Source organism: Gallus gallus, chromosome 12 (assembly GCF_016699485.2).
Source record: "Gallus gallus isolate bGalGal1 chromosome 12, bGalGal1.mat.broiler.GRCg7b, whole genome shotgun sequence".
NCBI lineage: Eukaryota > Metazoa > Chordata > Aves > Galliformes > Phasianidae > Gallus > Gallus gallus.
The window spans coordinates 2,600,403-2,617,712 of NC_052543.1; the positions used below are offsets into that span (position 1 = coordinate 2,600,403).

The following is a 17,310-nucleotide window of genomic DNA, read 5'->3' on the forward strand; positions in this document are numbered from 1 at the left end:
CCGTCCGGTAACGGCGATGGCGGCGGTGTGGGAGGCGCTGGGCGCGCTGGGCCGCGAGCTGGCGGCCGAGTGGGCGACGCAGGACGTGCGCGCCGCGCTGTGCCAGCTGCTGCTGCTGTGGCTGGGGCTCAGCCTGATGGCCACCCGCCTGGCGTGGCGCGCCTACGGCGAGGAGGTGGCCGCGCTCTGCTACCGCCCGGCCGCCCGCCGCCCCCCCGCCCCGAGCGCCGACAGCGGCCCGGCGCCCGCACGGCCCCGCGCGCACTCGCTGTCCCCCGCCCGACGCGACGGCGCCGCCGAGCGGCACTGCCCGCCCCGGTGAGTCCGCCCCGCGCCGCGTCCGTGTGCCCCCCGGCACCGCTACGTCCCAGCGAACGCCTCCCCTCCGCCCCCCCCCGCGGGTCCCCACAGCCGTGTATCCCAACGCGCGCCCCCCCCCGTGCCGCTGTCCCGTTACCTCCCGGTGTCCGTTCCCGTCCCGTGTCCCCGCACCGACGACAGCCCCTGCTGTGCCCCCCAGACCCGCCCGCCCTCCCCCTGCCACCACCCCAGCGCCCCCCCGCAACGGGTCCTCGTGCATCACCGTGCCCTGGTGTGTGCCTCCCTGCCGTGCCCCCCGCCCACTGCCCCCAGCGCATGTCCCCACCCCCATGTGCCCCACTGTGTGCCCCACAATGTGCCCCACAGCCCAGGGCATCCCACCCCACCCCCCCACTACGTGCCCCCCCGCCCACGCCACAACCCCACTGCGCCCCAGTCCGTCCCCCCCACTCCAGTCCATCCCTGTGCGCGCCCTCCGGCTGCATCCCCCCCTCCTGTCCCCATCCCCACATGCCCCACTCTGCACCCCCCAGCCGGGTGCCCCCACCCCCCGCCCTGTGACCCCCTCTGACGCCGCCATCTCCACCACAGGGACAGCACGGCAGCTGAGCCGGGGAAGACGCACCGCGAATGAGGAGCGCCCACTGCCAGCACCGCACCATTAAAGGACTGTGCCCCCCCAGCGCCCTGTGCTGCCCCAGCGCCAGATACGAGGCGAGAGATGAGCGAGGGGCTTTAATGGGGCCGGGTCTCACTTGGCCATGTAATAATGTGTGGGCACGAAGGGCATCTTGGTGACCAGCGCCGGGTGCTGCTTCTTCCTCACCTCAACGGTGAGCGTGGTGCCGGGGCGGCTGTGCGCAGCCTGCACGTAGCCCATGGCGATGTTCTTGCCCAGGGAGGGAGAGGGGCAGCCGCTGGTCACCGTGCCCACGGGTGTGCCCTCGGGGCCCAGGATGGCGGCAGGCGGCCGGAGGGGGGGCCCCACCGATGTCAGCCCCACACGCTTCCGCTTTGGCTTCTCCTTCACCTGCTCCATGATGATGGCTGCACCGGGGAAGTCCATGGCTGTGCGCCGGCGCTTCCCTATGGGGCACAGAGGGCTGAGGCCTGCGCTTTGGGCCTGGCATTTGGGGCCTGCGCTTTGGGCCTGGCATTTGGGGCCTGCGCTTTGGGCCTGGCATGGGGGCCCGCGCTTCGGGCCTGACACTGGGGAGGCCTGTGCTTCAGGCCTCGCAGTTGGGGCCTGAGCTTCGGGACTTGCGTGGGGGGGGGTGGCTGTGCTTCAGGACTGGCAATTGGGGCCTGCACTCTGGGCCTGGCAGTTGGACGCAGCCTGCACCTACCCAGGGTCCACAGCAGCCCAGCCTCCACTGGCGTGGTGCTCTCATCGATGTCGTTGCCGTAGAGGCAGAGCCCGGCCTCCAGGCGCAGGCTGTCCCGGGCTGCCAGCCCTGCCGGCCACACCTCGGGGCAGCCCAGCAGCCGCTCAGCCAGCTCCACTGCTCGCCCTGCAGGCACTGAGATCTGTGCAGGACGGGGGTGGTCAGGGGGCGCAGCGCCCCGCGGGGAGCAGGGTGACCCCGTGGTGCCCCATACCTCCACACCGTCCTCGCCGGTGTAGCCGCAGCGTGTCACACGGCAGCCCGGCACGCCAAAGACGGTGGTGGCTGTGCTGGTCATGAAGGTCAGCTTGGTCAGGTCATCCGGCAGCCCGGCCTGCAGCACCTGTGCCATGGAGGGCCCTGGGGGAGACGGGCGTCGGGCCTCGGGGATGGCAGCACGGAGGCGGGGGGGGGTGCAGGGCTGTCTGTTGGGCCGGGTGGGATGAGACCCAGCGCCACCCGCACGGGGACCCACTACCTTGCAGCGCCAGCAGCGCGTTGTCCGACACCTCCAGGTGCACGTCGCCACCGGCCGCCCTCAGTTCTGCTGCTCTGCCCTGCGGGGATGGGGCCGCGGTGTGGGGACGGGGCGGGGGGCCCTGCCCTGCCCCAGCCCTGCCCGTACCTCCATGACGGCTCGGTCCTTGTCGGCGCAGCCCGCGTTGGACACCACGTAGAGGTGGTCCTCGGCCGTGTTGGTGACGATGAGGTCATCCACGATGCCGCCGCGCTCGTTGGTGAGCAGCGTCAGGGTGCCCTGCGGGGCGGGTGCTGGGACCGGGGGGAGCCCTGCGCCGGGCCGTCCGTCCCCGCAGAGCCGCGTGCCCGGCGCCCGTTGCCCGGCTGCCACCCGCTCGCCCCCATACCTGTCCCGGGCGCAGCTCGGCGATGTCCCCCACCACCAGGCTCTCCAGGAAGCGGACGCGGTCCCTCCCGTACACCCGCGTCTGGAAGGGGCCCGGGGTGAGGCCGTGCAGCGCGGCCCCCCCCCCCCCCCCCCGCGGCCCCCGACCCCCCGCCCGCTACCTGCAGCATGTGGGACACGTCGAACAGCGAGCAGTGCCGCCGGGTGTGCAGGTGCGACTCGAGGTGCCCGCGGCCGTACTGCACGGGCAGGCTCCAGCCGGCGAACGGCACCATCCTCCCGCCGCGGGCCCGGTGCAGCGCGTCCAGCGGCGTCTGCTTCAGCCCCTCCTGCGCGGCACGGCCCGGCCCGGCTTAGCTCAGCACGGCTGGGCCTCCCCTCGCCCCTCGGCCCCACTCACCGGCGCCGAGCTCAGGTGGCGTCGGGCCAACGCGGCGCGGCACCCCGCCCGCAGCATCCTCCGGCCCCGGCCCGGCTCAGCGCGGCTCGGCACGGCTCGGCACGGCACGGCCCGCCCCGCCGGGGCGCCTGGGACATGCCGCCCTCCCGCCCCGCCCCCGGCCCGCCCCCGGCCCCGCACAGACGAGCGGAGGCGGCAGCGCGGTAGCAGCCTTTATCCAGAGCCACGGCCGCGGAACGCGCGGGGGCCGGGCTCCAACCGAGCCCGCGGGTGGTGGAGGCGGCGCTGCGGGGCACGGCCGGAGGGCGGCACGGGAGGTAGTGGGGCAAAGGCCGGGTCGGAGTCCATCAGTTGCAGCATCCACGCCGGCTCCGGGAGCACCCGGCGGGGCTCAGCTGTAGGACAGCAGGTTGACGTCGTAGCAGCCGTCCACCTGCGGAAGGAGCGCGGCACCGCTGGGTTCCGGCAGCGCTGCGGGGATCCCAGCGCACGTGTGTGTGTGTCCCGTCCCCCCCATCCCCCCCAGGCCCGCCGGTGCTGCGGGTGAGCGCCGCACTCACGTCGAAGCGCCCGATGCGCGCGGCCGCCTGGCGAGCGCGGACCACCTCCGTCAGCGCCCACATCTGCTGCACCTCCGCCGCCACCTTCTCCGGGTCGGGCAGCTCCTGGAAGGCAGCGGGAGCGGTGCCGGGAGGGCCGGGGCGGCCCTCGGGGCAGAGCCGCGGGGCGGCACCGCGCCACGGCCACAGCGCGCACAGCGCGGCCCTGCCGGGCAGCTGGGAAACTGTGACCCCGAGCGTGGCACGGCCCCGCTGGGGGCATCCAGCGCGGGGACACAAAGCAGGCAATGAGCTAATGATTAAAGACCTAATTGCACCACCGAGGTTCGGCAACGGTGACGCTCGAGCTCAGCCCTCCGTTCCCAGCAGGGCACCGCGCCGCGCTCCCCACGTTCCCTCCCTCGGGCCCCAGCGTGACGTGGGGACACGCGGTGACAACCCGCGGGGACGTGGGTGACCCGAGCTCTGCCCCCGCTCTCCTTGGACTCTGCTCACCCAGAGGCACCTGCAGGGTCAACGCCGGCGCTCGCGGGCTGCGATGGTCTCCATGGTCACCTCCCGGCCCAACCCCGCCGGGCAGCGCTGCCCTCCCTCTGCCACCCACCTCCGCTCGTGGGGCCTCCCCCGTCCCCAGGCAGAGGATGAGCACATTTAAATGCCACCTCGAGCTGCGTGTCTCAGCGGGTATTTATCTTCCGAACACCGCAAACCGCTCCCAGCACCGGGCAGTGGCTTCGGGGCTCTGGAATGATTCCTGGCACCAGCGGGGCCGGGATGGGGCTGGAAGCTGCCCAGGGGTCGGGTACCGGGATTCAGGGCCTCTTCTAGGGATGGAGCGCTCAAGCCGTGACCGGCTGGGGTCAGAAGGCCCGGCAGCGCTGGAGCACACACCAGCTGTGCACTTGGCAGATGGACAGAGCGGGCCGTGTGACGGACGGGAAGGACCCGTGCGCCTCCCACCCACACCCGCACACCCCGGGCAGGGCGGCACCCACCGGCAGCACCCACCCACGCCCCACCCACAGCACGGGACGGCCCCACTCACCCCGTGCAGGCTGGGGGGCTGCTCCGGGGGGCTCAGCTGGGACAGCCAGGAGGGGACGTCCTGCGGGGGGGTCTGCGGCGGAGCCAAAGGGTCACACGGTGGGCCTCCATCCCACCCTCACCCCTCGCGCCCCTGCTCGGACCCCACCATCCTCCACGCCGCTACAGGCACTACGAGCATCACCGCGGCACCCAGGGGGTGGCGCTCCGGGGACCCCGGGCCCCACGCGCCCCCTACCCCCGAGCACCCCCGGGCTGTCCCCACGCTCGGGGCCCCCCGGGGTCACCTTGCTGCCGGGGGGGAAGAGCTGCAGCTCCTCGATGCCGAAGTGCAGCCACGCCGGGGAGGGCTGCCGCAGGATGAAGCGCAGCGCCGTCACCTGCTCCATGTCGCACAGCATCTGCGGGGGGACAGCGGGCGTCAGGCGGGCGGGGGGCGGCCGGGGGCGGCCGCGTGCGCGGGGCGGACCTGGGAGCGGCGGAGCGAGAAGTAGTCCTGCGCGCCCGGCTCGGTGTGCGGGCACGGCATCAGCCGCAGGTCGCGGAGGCAGGTGACCCACTTGCGGGGCCCCGGCGGCCCGGCCCGCTGCGCCCGCACGCTCAGGAAGGCGGTGTAGAAGTTCTTGAAGACGATCTCGTGCACCTGCGGGGGGCGGCGCGGTCACGGCCCCGGCACCCACCGGCACCCCGCCGGCACCCCGCCGGTACGCCGCCGGCACCCGCAGCGCCCGCCCCCCAGCCCGCACTCACGTCAGCCGCGCTGCCGCGGGGGAAGCGCACGTCGATGACGGCCACGCCGGGCCGCGCCGCCTCGGCCCCCCCGGGCAGCTGCAGGGGGGCGGCGGGGCGGGCGGTGCAGGGCAGCGGGGCGCGCCCCGGGCCCGGCGCTCCCGACATGGCGGCGCCGCGCTGGGCGGGGCGCGGGACGCGGGGCGGCGCGGCCGGCAGGGGGCGCCATAACGCGGGCGGTGCCGCTACGCGCCGTCGCGGGGCGGGAGGAGCCGCGGCCGCGGAGGGCGCCCGGCGGTGCGGGGCGGTGCGGTGCGGGGCAGGGACGGAGCGCGGAAGGGCCGGCGGGACGCCGCCCCAAGAAGCGGAGCCCAACAGACTGCTGTCAGCGTTACCCATCTTTAATGCTTTTTCTTTTTTAATAAAACAATTTGAGGCTGTATCAAAAATTTAGTAAAAAAATTAGATCCGAGACTTCCCCGATGGTTCCGGCCGTTCGCTGTTCCTGGCGCTTTTTTCCTTGTTTTTTTTTTTTCCCCTTTTTTTTTTTTTTTTTGTCCTTTTTTTTTACTTTCTTTCTCTCTTTTCCCTTTTCTTTCTATCCCTTCCACCTCTCCCTGCTGGCAGCCCCCAGCCCGCTGCGCGCAGCCACGCGGCCCACCCGGCACCGCCCCCCACGAGAAGTCCCGGCGATGGACACCCCGTGCTTGCGGGGACCCCCCCCCCGGCTCCCGGACACCCCACGCCCAGGGGTCGGCTCTCCACCTCACCTCCCGCCGGTGCCCCCGCACCGGGCTGACCCCCACGCCGTGTTGTGATGCGAGAAAAACAGGATTGCTTTGATTAAAAACCGAAATCAACCCAACAAAGCCGGAGCCCCTCTGCCCCCAGCGCCAGGGCCGGCCGTCCTCCGTGGCCACCCTCTACCTAAGCCTGCCACACCCCAACCCCAACACCCCCTCCCCAACACCCCCCCCCCCCTCCGCCCCCAGAACTATACATGAGTTTAGGTAAACAGCAGATTAAATGTAAAAACTTAAAACATCGACTTCAGAAAGTCCCTTGAATTTAATTATTTTTTAGGCTACCTTTCATGTTACGTCCTGTAGCTAGACACACGTGAATAGAAAAAACAGTACAGTTAGTGTTAAAGGCAAACAGCGGAGACCCAGAGTGCCACCCCAGTGCTGCCTGCTCGTCCCCCCCTCCCTGCCCTCCGTGCCGGCCCCGGCCGTGCCCGGAAGCCCCGCCGCCAGAAAGGCGGTTTCGAGCTGAGAATTTTTCTATGAATAAAATAAAACCAAAGCTTTGTTAGGCAAAAAGAAAACAAGTGTCCCCCCGGGTTCCGCGGGCGCTCCGGCGCGGTGGGCGCAGCCAGAGGGGGGCCCTGCTCGGGAGCGGGCTGGGATGTCGGCTTCCCGGCCGGCAAGGGGGCGGCCGGCCCGCAGGCGGCACCGGTGTGGGACCGGAGGCCCCGTCTCCCCCCCCGAGAGCGTCCCGTTCGTTAAGGGGGGACGTAGGGCGGCGGGGAGCGGTAGGGGGTCATGTTCTTCGGGCGGGAGCCCTTCCCCTCCATGGGAGCGGTGAAGGGGGGGGGCGGCTGGTAGGGCGGCGCGTTGGGGTCCTCGTCCCGCAGCGGCGTGTACTCCCCGATGGTGTCCTGGTTGAGCGGCGTGGTCTCGGGCATGCTCTGGTTGGGGTACTCCGGGGGGGGCAGCGGGGCTTTCTCCTCCTGCAGGATGAGGGGCATGCTGGAGGACGGCGGGGGCTTGGAGTCGTCCAGCTCGTCGGCGAAGATGATGGGCACGCCCTTCTTAATGAACGTGGCCTGGTCTTCGATGGTCAGCTTCCCTTTCCTCTTCTTGCGGTAGCAGATCATGGCGATGATGCCGGCCACCAGCAGGATGGCGGCCACCACCACGGCGGGGATGACGGTGTGAAGGTACACATCGTCCTCGCTGCTCTTCTCGGGGTCCTTCCCAGCCGCCAGCGTCGGCGTCGCCTCCGAGATCACCCTGCCGTCCTTCGTCACGGGGACGAACTGGATGTGCCTGCAGCTCCCGGAGCCCACGACCGACACGTTCAGGGGTTTGAACTCCGGCTGCAGGATGTTGGAGAAAGCCGGGCTCGGCCCCCCGGAGTCATCCGCGATCTTTTTGCTCAAAGTCCGGATCTGCTCGCGGGGGCAGGGCTCCAGAGGCAGCGTGTTGTTGGTCCATTCCACCACGATGGAGCCCTTGGCGATGTCCTGCACCGTGATGGTGCTGCTGTTCCTATCGCCGAACGCCAGGGCCAGCTTCTTCACCAGCATGATCTTCTTATGGATGTCGTTCGCCACCGCGCTGTGGTCTCCTTCCAGCCTGGCCTTGAACTTCACCGGGGATTTGTCCCCGTGCGGGCGTTTGTGGACGTGGATTTCAAAAGCGTCCACGGCAAACAGCCCCCCTTTGTCGGTGGCGTACATGAAGTACTCGTGCTTCCCCACGTGGCTGCGGTCCGGCATGCCGTACATGAGCTGGCTGGTGCTGTTGAACTGGACCCACGAATTCTCCTCGATCATTTGCTGCTCCTTCAGCTTCAAGGTCAGCTGCAGCTTGTCAGTGGTGGTATCCTCCTTGTCGTAGAAAGTATCCGAGGGTATTTTCACCTCGAAGTAAGTCCCCTCCCACGCGTCCACCCTGTCGATGTGGTTCGTCAGCTTGGGCGGCTCGTTTGGCTCCCAGGGCCGGGGGACGCCGCTGGCCGTGGTGCGCACGCGGGTGGGCGGGGAGGCGGTGGTCAGCTTGGAGATCGTGGAGCGGGTGGTGCTGGGAGGCTTCGTGGGACGGGGCGTCTTGGGCCTGCGGGTGGGCCTGCGTGTCGTCGCCGTGGAGGAATCCGTGGTGGACGGCGTGGCAGGCTTCAGAGTGGACACTCTGGGCTTCTTGGTGGTGGTGGTGGGCGGCGTGATCACCGCGGTGGGCTCCACGTAGCCGGGCACGGTGGGGCGAATCGGCACGGAGACCGTCCCAGTGCCTTCCACCAGCCTGGTTGGCTGGATCGGCCCGAGCGTGGGCGTCTGCACGATGGGGCCCCTCGTCCTGATGGTGACCGTAGGCTTCCTCGGCAGCGGGATGGGCTCCCTGACCGGCGGGGCCGTCGTCTCCGTGGGGGGAGCGATGGCGGGCGACGTCGGGGTGGGGACGATCCGCGTCGGTGGCTCTTGAGCGGCGGTGGTGGGGGGTCCGATGGCGGTCAGAGGCGTGGGGGTGGCGTTGATCTGCCGTCGCATCCTTTTTGGGAGGTGAGGTTTCTTGTTAGCGATGTGCCAGCCGACCACAGGGTAGCCGAGGCGGGCAGACATAGTCCCTTCTTTCGCCGGGGCCTCGACCTTGCTGATGTTGGGGACGCTGTTTTGGCTCAAAGAACAGCCCAGTTTCCACGAGAGTAAGGCCCCGTTTTCCACCACCTTCTTTGCGTTTCCCGGCCCAGCCATGAAGGCCGACATGTCAAAGAGTCTGTTATTTACAACAGGAACCAACTTCATGTTGTGAAGCTCCACCTCTGAGAAGCTCCTCATTCTGTTTAAAAGTTCGATCCTCTGCTTTGGTGTCATTTTTGTCAAATCGGCGTCCAGGATGACGGTCAGGATGGTGACCGGCTCCTCCGCACCGCACACGAACGGCGCGGCATCGCCCGCCTCCTGGGCTGCCGCTCGCAGCGACTGCGGCTCGCTGTGGTCCTCCTGGTGCACCTCCACGGAGAAGACGTTGGCGGCCTGCGGCACGTAGCTGCCGTTGGGGAAGGGCTGCAGCGTGGTCACCGAGATGTAGTGGACGCCCTTGTCCGTGTCCAGGGGCAGCCCTTCCAGGGAGCTGCTCTCCGCATTCCAGTGTAACCACGAAGGCAAAGACTCCTTCCCAGCTTCGGAGACCTGCCAAAGAAGAGACAGAAGGAGGCGCTTTTAGAAGTGCGGCATCAGGACAGATCATTCCGGCAACAAGGTTTAATTAAAAGGCTCGGGAGGAAAAAACCTGAAGGGTAACAACCGGGGAAGGAACAGCCTGGTGGGAGCGGGGCAGCCGGTGTCATCCCCTTGGCGCGGCAACAAGGACAGGCTCTGCGGGGCGCGCCGGTCCCCAAGACCTGAAGGACCACAGGATCTCACCAAGCACCGCAAAGGTCAGCGGCCTGCAGGATTTCGCTTTCATACAGTAACTTGCTTTCACAGACAAGAAAAAACAGCTGCAGACCACAGGCACCTCAGGACTCCAGCACGCTGTTTACCTACGGCTTTTAGGTCACAGCAACGTCTTTTTTATAGGGCTCGAGGTGCAGATGGGCAGAATGCAACGCAGGATCGCAGCCCTCTCTTTCTCAGCAGGCACCGGTCAGCCCTCGGGGCCCTGGTCCGGTTTCCTGGCCTCAGTGCCCATGCAGAGAGCAGCCCACTCCCCTCTGCAGCAGCACCCGGCCTGCTCCACAGGTCCCACAGGGAAAGCAGCCTCACAGGGCCCTGCTCTGAAAGCCCGGGTGCCCAAGAGCCCCACGGAGAGGCTCGCAGAGCCGCACCACAACCAGATCCGTCTCCGCTGGCTACTTTTGTGCTTTTCATCTGCTAAGAACAAAGCTGCTACTTCAAAAGGGTAAGGAGAGCAAGAGGAGGCTGTCTGCAAGGATAGCACAGGGGCTGGGAGCCGTCTGGGAGCAGCACGAGGACGCTTTGTGCCAGAGCAGCGGAGGGCTGCAGGAATCAGCCCCGCTCTGCCAGCCTGGGCAGGCCACAGAGCACGTCACGAGGCATGGTACGGTTTGTAGAGCAGAGTTTAAAGCTGTTAGCACATCTTTTAGTTAACACCCAAGCCACAGTGTCAAAGAGAAGAAAATAAAGATTCCTTCTTGCACCAGAGGTAGAAAGCAGTCCCACAGACTCACACACCGATGTAGCCCATGCAGGCCCAGGGCCCAAGACGCGATGCCCTCCCATCCAGTTCCGCTGTTAACCCCCCCACCTTTGCCAGGCAGAAAGCAGCGGGCTCTGGCAGTGCTGGCACCCTCCTCTCCACCACAGCAGGGACAGGGGCTGCCATGACCCTGGCAGCCCCAAGGAGCACCAGCCCTTCAGCTGAGCCCATGGGCTGGGCCCCTCGGTGGGGACAGGCTGTCCTTCCTTGGGCACTCCTTGCTCCAGATGGGGACAGGGCCTGCTCCTGTCCAGAACCAGGAGCCACCAACACGCCTGTGGGGAGGTGAGGAGCAAACACACGTGGGGACGTGGCTACAGTGCTGCTGAGACTCACACAGTCAAGAAGAACACAGACTTTAATAGCGGGTGGTTGGATGCAAGCAGGACCTGTAATGTCAGGCTGTATGCGGGACAAGCCTCCCCCATCCGTGTGCTCCGTGAGCCCCTAATTACAGGGTCACACGTTGCTGAGCTTCCCTGTGAGCCAGGCCTTCTGCTGCTCCCTTTTCCCCGTGCCTGCTGTACGACCCAAGGTGCTGTACAAGGCTCCCAGCACACAGCCAATGGTCCTGCATGCTCCTCACGTCGCTGTTTGATAAGCAGACTGACTCAGAAACGGTGCCCGACCTCGTGTGCCAAAAGAACAGGGTGAGACACGGCTCGGTGTGACTGGTTCTGCTTAGAGAACTACTTTACCAGCTTTACTTCAACAGCTTCTTGTGGCAGACGTGGCGGGGTCTTGGAGCTGGAGGCCAACTGCTCAGGGCCAACTCCTCTCCTGCTCTTCCTTGAAGTGTATTGAGAGGAATCCACTGCTGGAACGCACCAGCAGAACCTCGTGGGGACACTGCTGGTCCCAGCTCTGACCCAACTCACGTCCTTAGGGGCTCCAGCAGAGCCCTCTGTGTGGGTCTGTCCTGGTCACGTCACTGCTGTTAGGAACCGTGCTGCACGTGAGCAGAGCCCCAGACTCTGTTCTATCAGCGTTTCCTTCCAATATCGCTTCCGACAGTATTTGTCAAGGCTGCACATAGTTAATGATTCGGGATCTCTTGCTTTCATGTACGGTTTTTTCCCAGCTTTCCACGCACACCATAAATATCAGCCTTAAGCCCCGTAATTTCCCGCAGGGTTCTGCTTTCAAAACAACTCTTCTGTTGCTCAAGAAAAGAGGGCTGCCTTTGTTTTTCCTATAGCTGAGATAATTGTAAACCAACGCTTATCGGCTAAAGGTTACAGCAGCCTGGCAGCGTGCTGAAGACCATCACAAAATGAGTAATTTTGAATCCACGCAGGGGTCTGGCTGGCTCCGAGACCCCGCTCCCAGCACACATGCACTGCTGTTATTTTTAGGCCGGCCAGGAACAGGCAGGCAGCTCATAAACGAAGATAGCTCCATTTGATTTGTTTTTCAAACTTGGAGCTCAGAGCCCTGTAGCCAACGAGACAAAGACAAGCAAACAAGCTGTGAGCAGGGCTGCTGCCTCCGAGGGAATTCAGGCAGAAAAAACCTGCATTCTTGCCTACAAAAGTCCCCTCTAATCCTCCAAGTATTCAGTCCTCCTCCTCCCATGCAGTCCTGCAGAAAGCAGGCAGTGATCCCATGCCAGGACGGCCGCGGTGCCAGGACACAGCCCTGCTGGCTGGAGGTGAATGCTGGGGGCAGCAGGGAGACCCCCCAGCCCTGCGCTGCCGCGAGACCTTTGCTCCCCAGGGCAGCTGAGGACTCCATGTTCCCACTTCCCGTGCCCTCTCCCGCAAAGTCCCAGAGAGCTGCTGGGCTGGGGGTGCTCCTGCAGCTCTTTGCTGCCTCTCCTTCCCGTGTCCATGTCTGTGGCAGCAGGCGCATGCAGGCTGAGCCTCAGCGCCATGCAGGACTGCAGCAGAGGGCACGGCCAGGGTTGGCCTGAGCCTCCCCATCTGCTCTTGGAGGCTGGGAGCGAGGTGGGTGCAGCCGGCACAGAGCTGCACCCCGGCAGATGCACACACACAGCACGTCGCACAGAGGCAGCCACCCCGCTCTGCTCCCCCTGCATCTCCCTGAGCCCCCCGCTGGCCCCGTGCCGGGCGGCCGCCCCCAGCTCATGCCATTCCCTGCCGTGCCCATGCTCCCACTATAAGGGCACCATTCAGATTCCTGCCGGGCCTGGGCAAGGGAACACAGCGGCCGCTTCACTGGAGGTCACGGCAGAAGACGGAGCCTCCCAAGAAACCCTCCTTTCATGGGGCCCGCGGCCGCCTCAGAAGGGTTTGTGCAGCCGCTTTGTCACGGCGCGGCCCACGCGCTGCCCTATGGCGTGGCCATATGGGGGTGAGCGTGGGGCAGGAAAAGCCTCACGTGGCCCCAAAACGCAGCTCGGGGAGGGCTCCTCCCTCACAGCGACATTCTGTAAGCAAAAGGCCAAAGGGAAGCGAAAATACCAAGGGGCAGGGATGCTGAGCACCGGGGTTTAGTGCTGCCAGCCCTGCGCTTTCCTCCTGCCACCAGCACGTCACAGGGAGCCTGGCACCGGGGAGAGGGGCAGGGAGAGCTGAGCGGAGCTGGCAGCCCCGGGTCCAGCTGTGCACAGGATGCTGCCGCTTCCCATCTTGCTTCGGTCTCCCCGGATGCTCAGGGCAGCAGCCTGGCCGAGCAGGACAAAACAAGGAACTTCCCAGCCCGCTTGAAGAGCTGGTTTATAATTAGATTGAGTCATATTTTCCATTCCTCCAAATTCAGCTTGTTACTAAGCGCGCACTGAAAATGCCAAACTCTCCGACTGTTTTGCTGCAGGAAGGAGATAAGCAGCCCCTCGGCCCCCCAACAGCAGCCTTATCAGCTCCCCTTATCACCCTGATTGCAGCATCGCGCTCAGGCAGTGCCCTGCCCAAGGAGCCCTTTGCCTGGACCTGCTCCAGACGTCGCCTCTATCCCTGCAGAGCCCCCATAAATAGCTGCTGTTGCTTCACCCGTCAGCTAGTCAAGGCCTAAGGAAACTGGGGAGCGAGGTGAAGCTGCTGCAGTGCTTCCCTTCCATAGAGCTCAGCCCACTGCTATGGGGCTGCTGCTGACACCAAGGCACGGTCCCAATGGCCGATCCCAACACCAGGACTCCTGCAACCCAACCCTATCTATGGGTTCTGATTGTAGGACAAGGCCCCTGAGGGCTGGTGAGAGCAAAGCTGTGTGGCAAGAGCCACTCCAGCAAATGGCAAACAGAACAACCGTTGGAAAGGTCAGGCTTCTGCCTGGGAAGCAAAGACTTTGCCCAGATTGATACCCAGCACTTGGATGGCCCCACAAACCCATAGCACAGACGCACCACGCACGGCAGCTGCCTAAGTTAGTTCTGCTGCTGTATTCACTTCACCACCAGCTATGCTTGCACAGAGCAGCAGCTCCTTGGGGCCCTGCTTCGTGCTCCATCTGCCTTCCCCACAAAGCCCCGGTGAGGCCGTGCGCTGCACAACCAACACGTCAGGAGCCAAGGCCAGGAGTCCACCGTGCTCACCTGGAAACTTCAACACTGGCTGAGCACCAGATGTGCTGCTGGGACCTGACCCAGGCCGAACCAGTCCCCATCCCCGCAGTCACTGCGCTCCCCAGCTCTGCCTGGCCCTGCCGAGCATGGCTACAAATGGCAGCAGCTTAATGAAATGACCTAACAGTTGTGTTTGAGCTGCATGCCTTGCGACTGCACGTAACGTTCAGATGTGGGGGCACTGCCTGGTGTTCCTGGAGAGGCACTGGAAGCCCAGATGTCTCCTGTTTGCTGCAACCAGACCGGAGAAACGCTGCCTCTGGTTCACAGTTTGGCACCAGGGAGCCTCTCCTGCAGACGTCAGATGCTTTCTGCAACAGCTTCCCCAGCAGCCAGATCAGCTTCTTGGAGCCAGGACGGGGGCAATCACCACGTCAATGCTGTCCTTTGTCTGCTTTTAACTCGGCGTTGGCTTTCCTGACGTGAGTGGGGGCATCAGCTCTGCCATGCTGAGAGCAGAGAGCTGCACTTGCTGCAAAAGCCACCGTCCCAAATTCTGACAACAGAGCCCTAAGTGTTAGTGCTGCTGCCCTCGCCTCCATTATCTGCTGTCCCTCAGGCAGCGATGGGGGGTGTAGATTTTCACGCAGGGAGAATGGGACAGCCTTAAGGGCAGCACTCCCAGACCTCACTGAGAACAGTAACATCAAATCCCAGACCACTCACCTTGGCTAATGTGCTCTTCTGGGACCTCATGAACTGGAAGCAGAAAGACTACAGCCCTGGGTATTCCAGCTGAATGATCACAAAAGGGTCTGAGCCAAAGGCAGATATGTGGAAAAGCACACAATTGTGGGACGGGGTATTTATAGCAGAGAAAAGGAAGTTTAATACAAGGCTCCAGTAACATTTTGCCTGCAGTATTTTGTATAGCTCTGGTCAGGCACCCACCAGAAAAATAAACTCAGGCTGGAAGAGGTGCAGAAGAGAGCTGCAAAATGGGGAGAGGAAAAGAAAGCTTATTTTACGGGGAAAGCCTAAAGAGATTGGCTTGTTTAATCTAATCAAATCAAGGCAGGAGAACATGCCTGTCACTTATAAATACATAAAGGAAGTAAATATTATGAAGGTGGAAGAGAGATTCAGGCTAAAGGGCAGCACAAAATATTTCTAGCCATCTCTAAATTTAGGTTAGAAGTTGCATTTTTAATCAGAGCAGCCCGATTCTGGAACAGCCTTCAAATGGAAGCAATAAGAGCAGGAAATCCAACTGTTTTTACCCTGGGCGCGAGGAGGTCCTCAACAACAGCACGCAGCTGAGCACGCAGCACGGGGGGGCTGCAGAGATGCAACAGGTCGGGGTTTGCTCCTTTATCTGCACCTCTGCGCTCCGATGAGCTGCCCCAGCACACTGGAATAAACTTGCTTTTGTGCTCAGCCGTAACATCTCACCTGCTCTGAAGCTGGCTGGGGGTGGCAAGGAAGCGCTGGTGCCTGCTGGCAGCAGCACATACCTGAGCGCTCAGTGAGCCCACGCAGCTGGGCAGGCGCCTGCCAGGCACTCCTCCGCAGCGCTGCCAATGCTGCCCGTTGTTCCCAGCCCACAACCAAGTATGCAGAGAAAACGACTTTGTCTACAGGCAGCTGGAATCTGCTAGCAAGCAGGGAGAGGAGCCGAGAGGCGGCTTCAAGGGGCTCCCCACCACAGTGCCGACTGAGCCTACAAATAATCGGGGGGGAACTGCCTGGAAGTGGAGCAGCCACACCACTCTCAGGCTCCTGAGGTCTGGGGATGCCAAGTATCAGTTGTTTGGTTATTTTATAGGAGATGATATCCAGGTCTTAGAAACTTAAGGGGACTGGATGTAGGCACGCACGTCTCTTTGTAAGCGCTGATCCACTGCTACAGCTCAAAAGGGTGTCCTTACTCCCTCTCATTAGGGCTCAGTACCCCATTTAGCAGCACCCAGATGCACCGTGTTATCCCTGCTCTGGCTGAGGCAGCCTGAGAAAAAGAGCAGAGCTGCTTGCCCTGAAAGCACCCCAGCACTCCAGCATTGCCTACGCACTTCTCACTAGCCAGGAATCAAATCCCCACTGGGAAGGCTGGCCTCGCTCAGCAGCCAACGCAGCTCATGCTGCAGGGGAGAGCCCTTCCAGATGCCTGCTAAGCGAGGCCAGGAGCACTGCCACAGAGCCTGCCTCACTTTTAAAATCAATTTCAAGGTGAACAGATGCAGTGTGCACTCAGGCAAACCCACGTACGAGCGTGGAAATCGCTCCCAGCCTTTGCTGATCTACATCCCGGCCAGCAACTGCTCCTCCAGCCCCTCTCCAGCACGCTCCTTTTGCTGCTCTCCAAGCATCTGTTGCTATCAGCAAACACGCCTTGACACCAGTGGCAGAAGTATTGTATGGAGCTATTAGATGGGGCTGAAATAACGTACCACAGAGCCACCCCACAGCTATCAAAGAGGACCGCTGTGCCAGGAGGAGGAGGGCGAGGGAGCTGTGGTGTTGAACAAGCACCGAGAATGCCTTCTTGCCGTCGAAGTAGCCATGAGACAACACCAAAACAAGCCTCTCTGCAGCAAAACTCCAAACCAAAGCGATCATTTCTGTGACACAAGATCTTGACAGCTTCCTCCAGAGAATTCGCAGTTGAAAGATAGCAGAAGCACCCACCGCACACCAAGCCACGAACCAGGCAGAGCTCACGGGCACAGCAGCCCTGAACAACTCTCCTGCTCACAAAGATCCACACTGAAGAGTCCGCTCCCTCCAGAGCTGCAGCCTGGCACCCTCGTGTAAGTGTCCTGCACTAACAAACCCCCCACCTGGCAGGGGTTCAAGCAGGGCAGCCGCCACCGCTCTCCATCAGGTTAATTAACCATCACAGCCCTTGCTCTGAAACCAGCCCACCCCACCTGCAGCTAACCCCAGGGCTCACCCACCACACGTCTCTCTCCCCCATCTGACAGACAGCCCGTCAATAACAGATGCGTTCTTCACATTTTCTACCTGCCATCAGCACGCTGCAGTCCCGGAGCTGTCGCTGGAGATGGTGAGATTGGGAATCTGGATTGAGGTAATTGCACAACAGCATGCACAGCTAAAACAAACCTGCCTGCAAGGAGAGGCTGAGATGTCAGGCTACCTCCTGACTTGTCCTATCTCCCTCTGATCTTCTGAGAGGCGCTCGAAGGTTGGCTTGTTACAACATTTTCCAAAAATGCATTTTTAGAAGTATTTTTCAATCCTACTTTCTGAAAAAAAAAAAAAAAAGAATAAGCTAAGATTGGAAGCCTGCTTTCTTTCAAAAGCAGAATTTTCCTGAGCTCTGAGCTCTCCATCCTCAGATGATGCTGAGACAACTTCTCAGCACCCTTCCAGAAAAGGACAAGAGCTGAACGAGTGTGTGTTTGGCAGCACGTCTGTCCTCCTCCAGGCTGTCCCAACACTTCCTTGCCCCCAGGACTGCTTACAAAGCTTAGTTTGTGGGTGTCCGCAGTGCCAGTAGGTCAGACAAAAAGAAAGGTTCTCATCTTCCCAAGAGGACTTAGGGACAAGGTCAGGAAAGACTACGTCAAACGCAGAACA

The 17,310-nt window shown here is 63.3% G+C and overlaps 4 protein-coding genes across 10 annotated transcripts in view; 1 reads left to right on the plus strand and 3 right to left on the minus strand.

Annotated features, from left to right (window-relative positions):
* Positions 1-2: 2 nt before the first annotated feature.
* Positions 3-1,002, plus strand: TCTA (T-cell leukemia translocation altered). The gene is made up of 2 exons (XM_015292900.4): positions 3-318; positions 913-1,002. Exons 1-2 carry the CDS (start codon positions 17-19, stop codon positions 953-955), a joined length of 345 nt encoding a protein of 114 aa, XP_015148386.1. The 5' UTR covers positions 3-16; the 3' UTR covers positions 956-1,002.
* Positions 1,003-1,041: 39 nt separating this feature from the next.
* Positions 1,042-3,077, minus strand: AMT (aminomethyltransferase). Its single transcript, NM_204788.3, has 8 exons — positions 2,972-3,077; positions 2,733-2,900; positions 2,573-2,653; positions 2,332-2,463; positions 2,185-2,263; positions 1,921-2,066; positions 1,668-1,848; positions 1,042-1,407 (listed from the first exon to the last, which is right to left on the minus strand). The coding sequence occupies exons 1-8, from the start codon at positions 3,026-3,028 to the stop codon at positions 1,073-1,075; spliced, it is 1,179 nt and encodes a 392-aa protein (NP_990119.2). The 5' UTR covers positions 3,029-3,077; the 3' UTR covers positions 1,042-1,072.
* Positions 3,078-3,169: 92 nt separating this feature from the next.
* Positions 3,170-6,268, minus strand: NICN1 (nicolin 1). Of its 5 annotated transcripts, XM_015292898.4 has the most exons (6): positions 5,326-6,268; positions 5,045-5,218; positions 4,863-4,976; positions 4,577-4,648; positions 3,532-3,636; positions 3,170-3,404 (listed from the first exon to the last, which is right to left on the minus strand). In XM_015292898.4, exons 1-6 carry the CDS (start codon positions 5,701-5,703, stop codon positions 3,363-3,365), a joined length of 885 nt encoding a protein of 294 aa, XP_015148384.3. In that variant the 5' UTR covers positions 5,704-6,268; the 3' UTR covers positions 3,170-3,362. The 5 variants fall into 5 exon arrangements, with proteins under 5 accessions (XP_015148384.3, XP_046756111.1, XP_015148385.3 ...); XM_046900155.1 differs by lacking the exon at positions 5,045-5,218; XM_015292899.4 differs by lacking the exons at positions 3,170-3,404; positions 3,532-3,636 and adding an exon at positions 4,201-4,318.
* Positions 5,690-17,310, minus strand: part of DAG1 (dystroglycan 1) — a gene marked incomplete at its 5' end in the record, with an annotated part of 38,852 nt that continues 27,231 nt past the window's right edge. For all 3 annotated transcript variants that reach the window (NM_001097540.2, NM_001398256.1, NM_001398255.1), the window contains 1 exon segment: positions 5,690-9,217. In NM_001097540.2, the coding sequence (NP_001091009.2) occupies positions 6,809-9,217 (2,409 nt within the window). In that variant the 3' untranslated portion in view covers positions 5,690-6,808.

Bases quoted from the DNA above. Each gene is read 5' to 3' on its own strand.
- TCTA (XM_015292900.4), top strand. From the start codon at position 17: ATGGCGGCGGTGTGGGAGGCGCTGGGCGCGCTGGGCCGCGAGCTGGCG. The intron at 319-912 runs GTGAGTCCGCCC...TCTCCACCACAG, and splicing joins GAGCGGCACTGCCCGCCCCG to GGACAGCACGGCAGCTGAGC.
- AMT (NM_204788.3), bottom strand. From the start codon at position 3,028: ATGCTGCGGGCGGGGTGCCGCGCCGCGTTGGCCCGACGCCACCTGAGC. The intron at 2,901-2,971 runs GTGAGTGGGGCC...CGTGCCGCGCAG, and splicing joins GCCACCTGAGCTCGGCGCCG to GAGGGGCTGAAGCAGACGCC. The intron at 2,067-2,184 runs GTAGTGGGTCCC...CGTCTCCCCCAG, and splicing joins CGCGCTGCTGGCGCTGCAAG to GGCCCTCCATGGCACAGGTG.
- NICN1 (XM_015292897.4), bottom strand. From the start codon at position 5,703: ATGGGTAACGCTGACAGCAGTCTGTTGGGCTCCGCTTCTTGGGGCGGC. The intron at 5,219-5,325 runs GTGAGTGCGGGC...CGCCCCCCGCAG, and splicing joins CCCGCGGCAGCGCGGCTGAC to GTGCACGAGATCGTCTTCAA. The intron at 4,433-4,576 runs GTGAGTGGGGCC...CCATCTGCCAAG, and splicing joins AGCCCCCCAGCCTGCACGGG to TGCACAGCTGGTGTGTGCTC.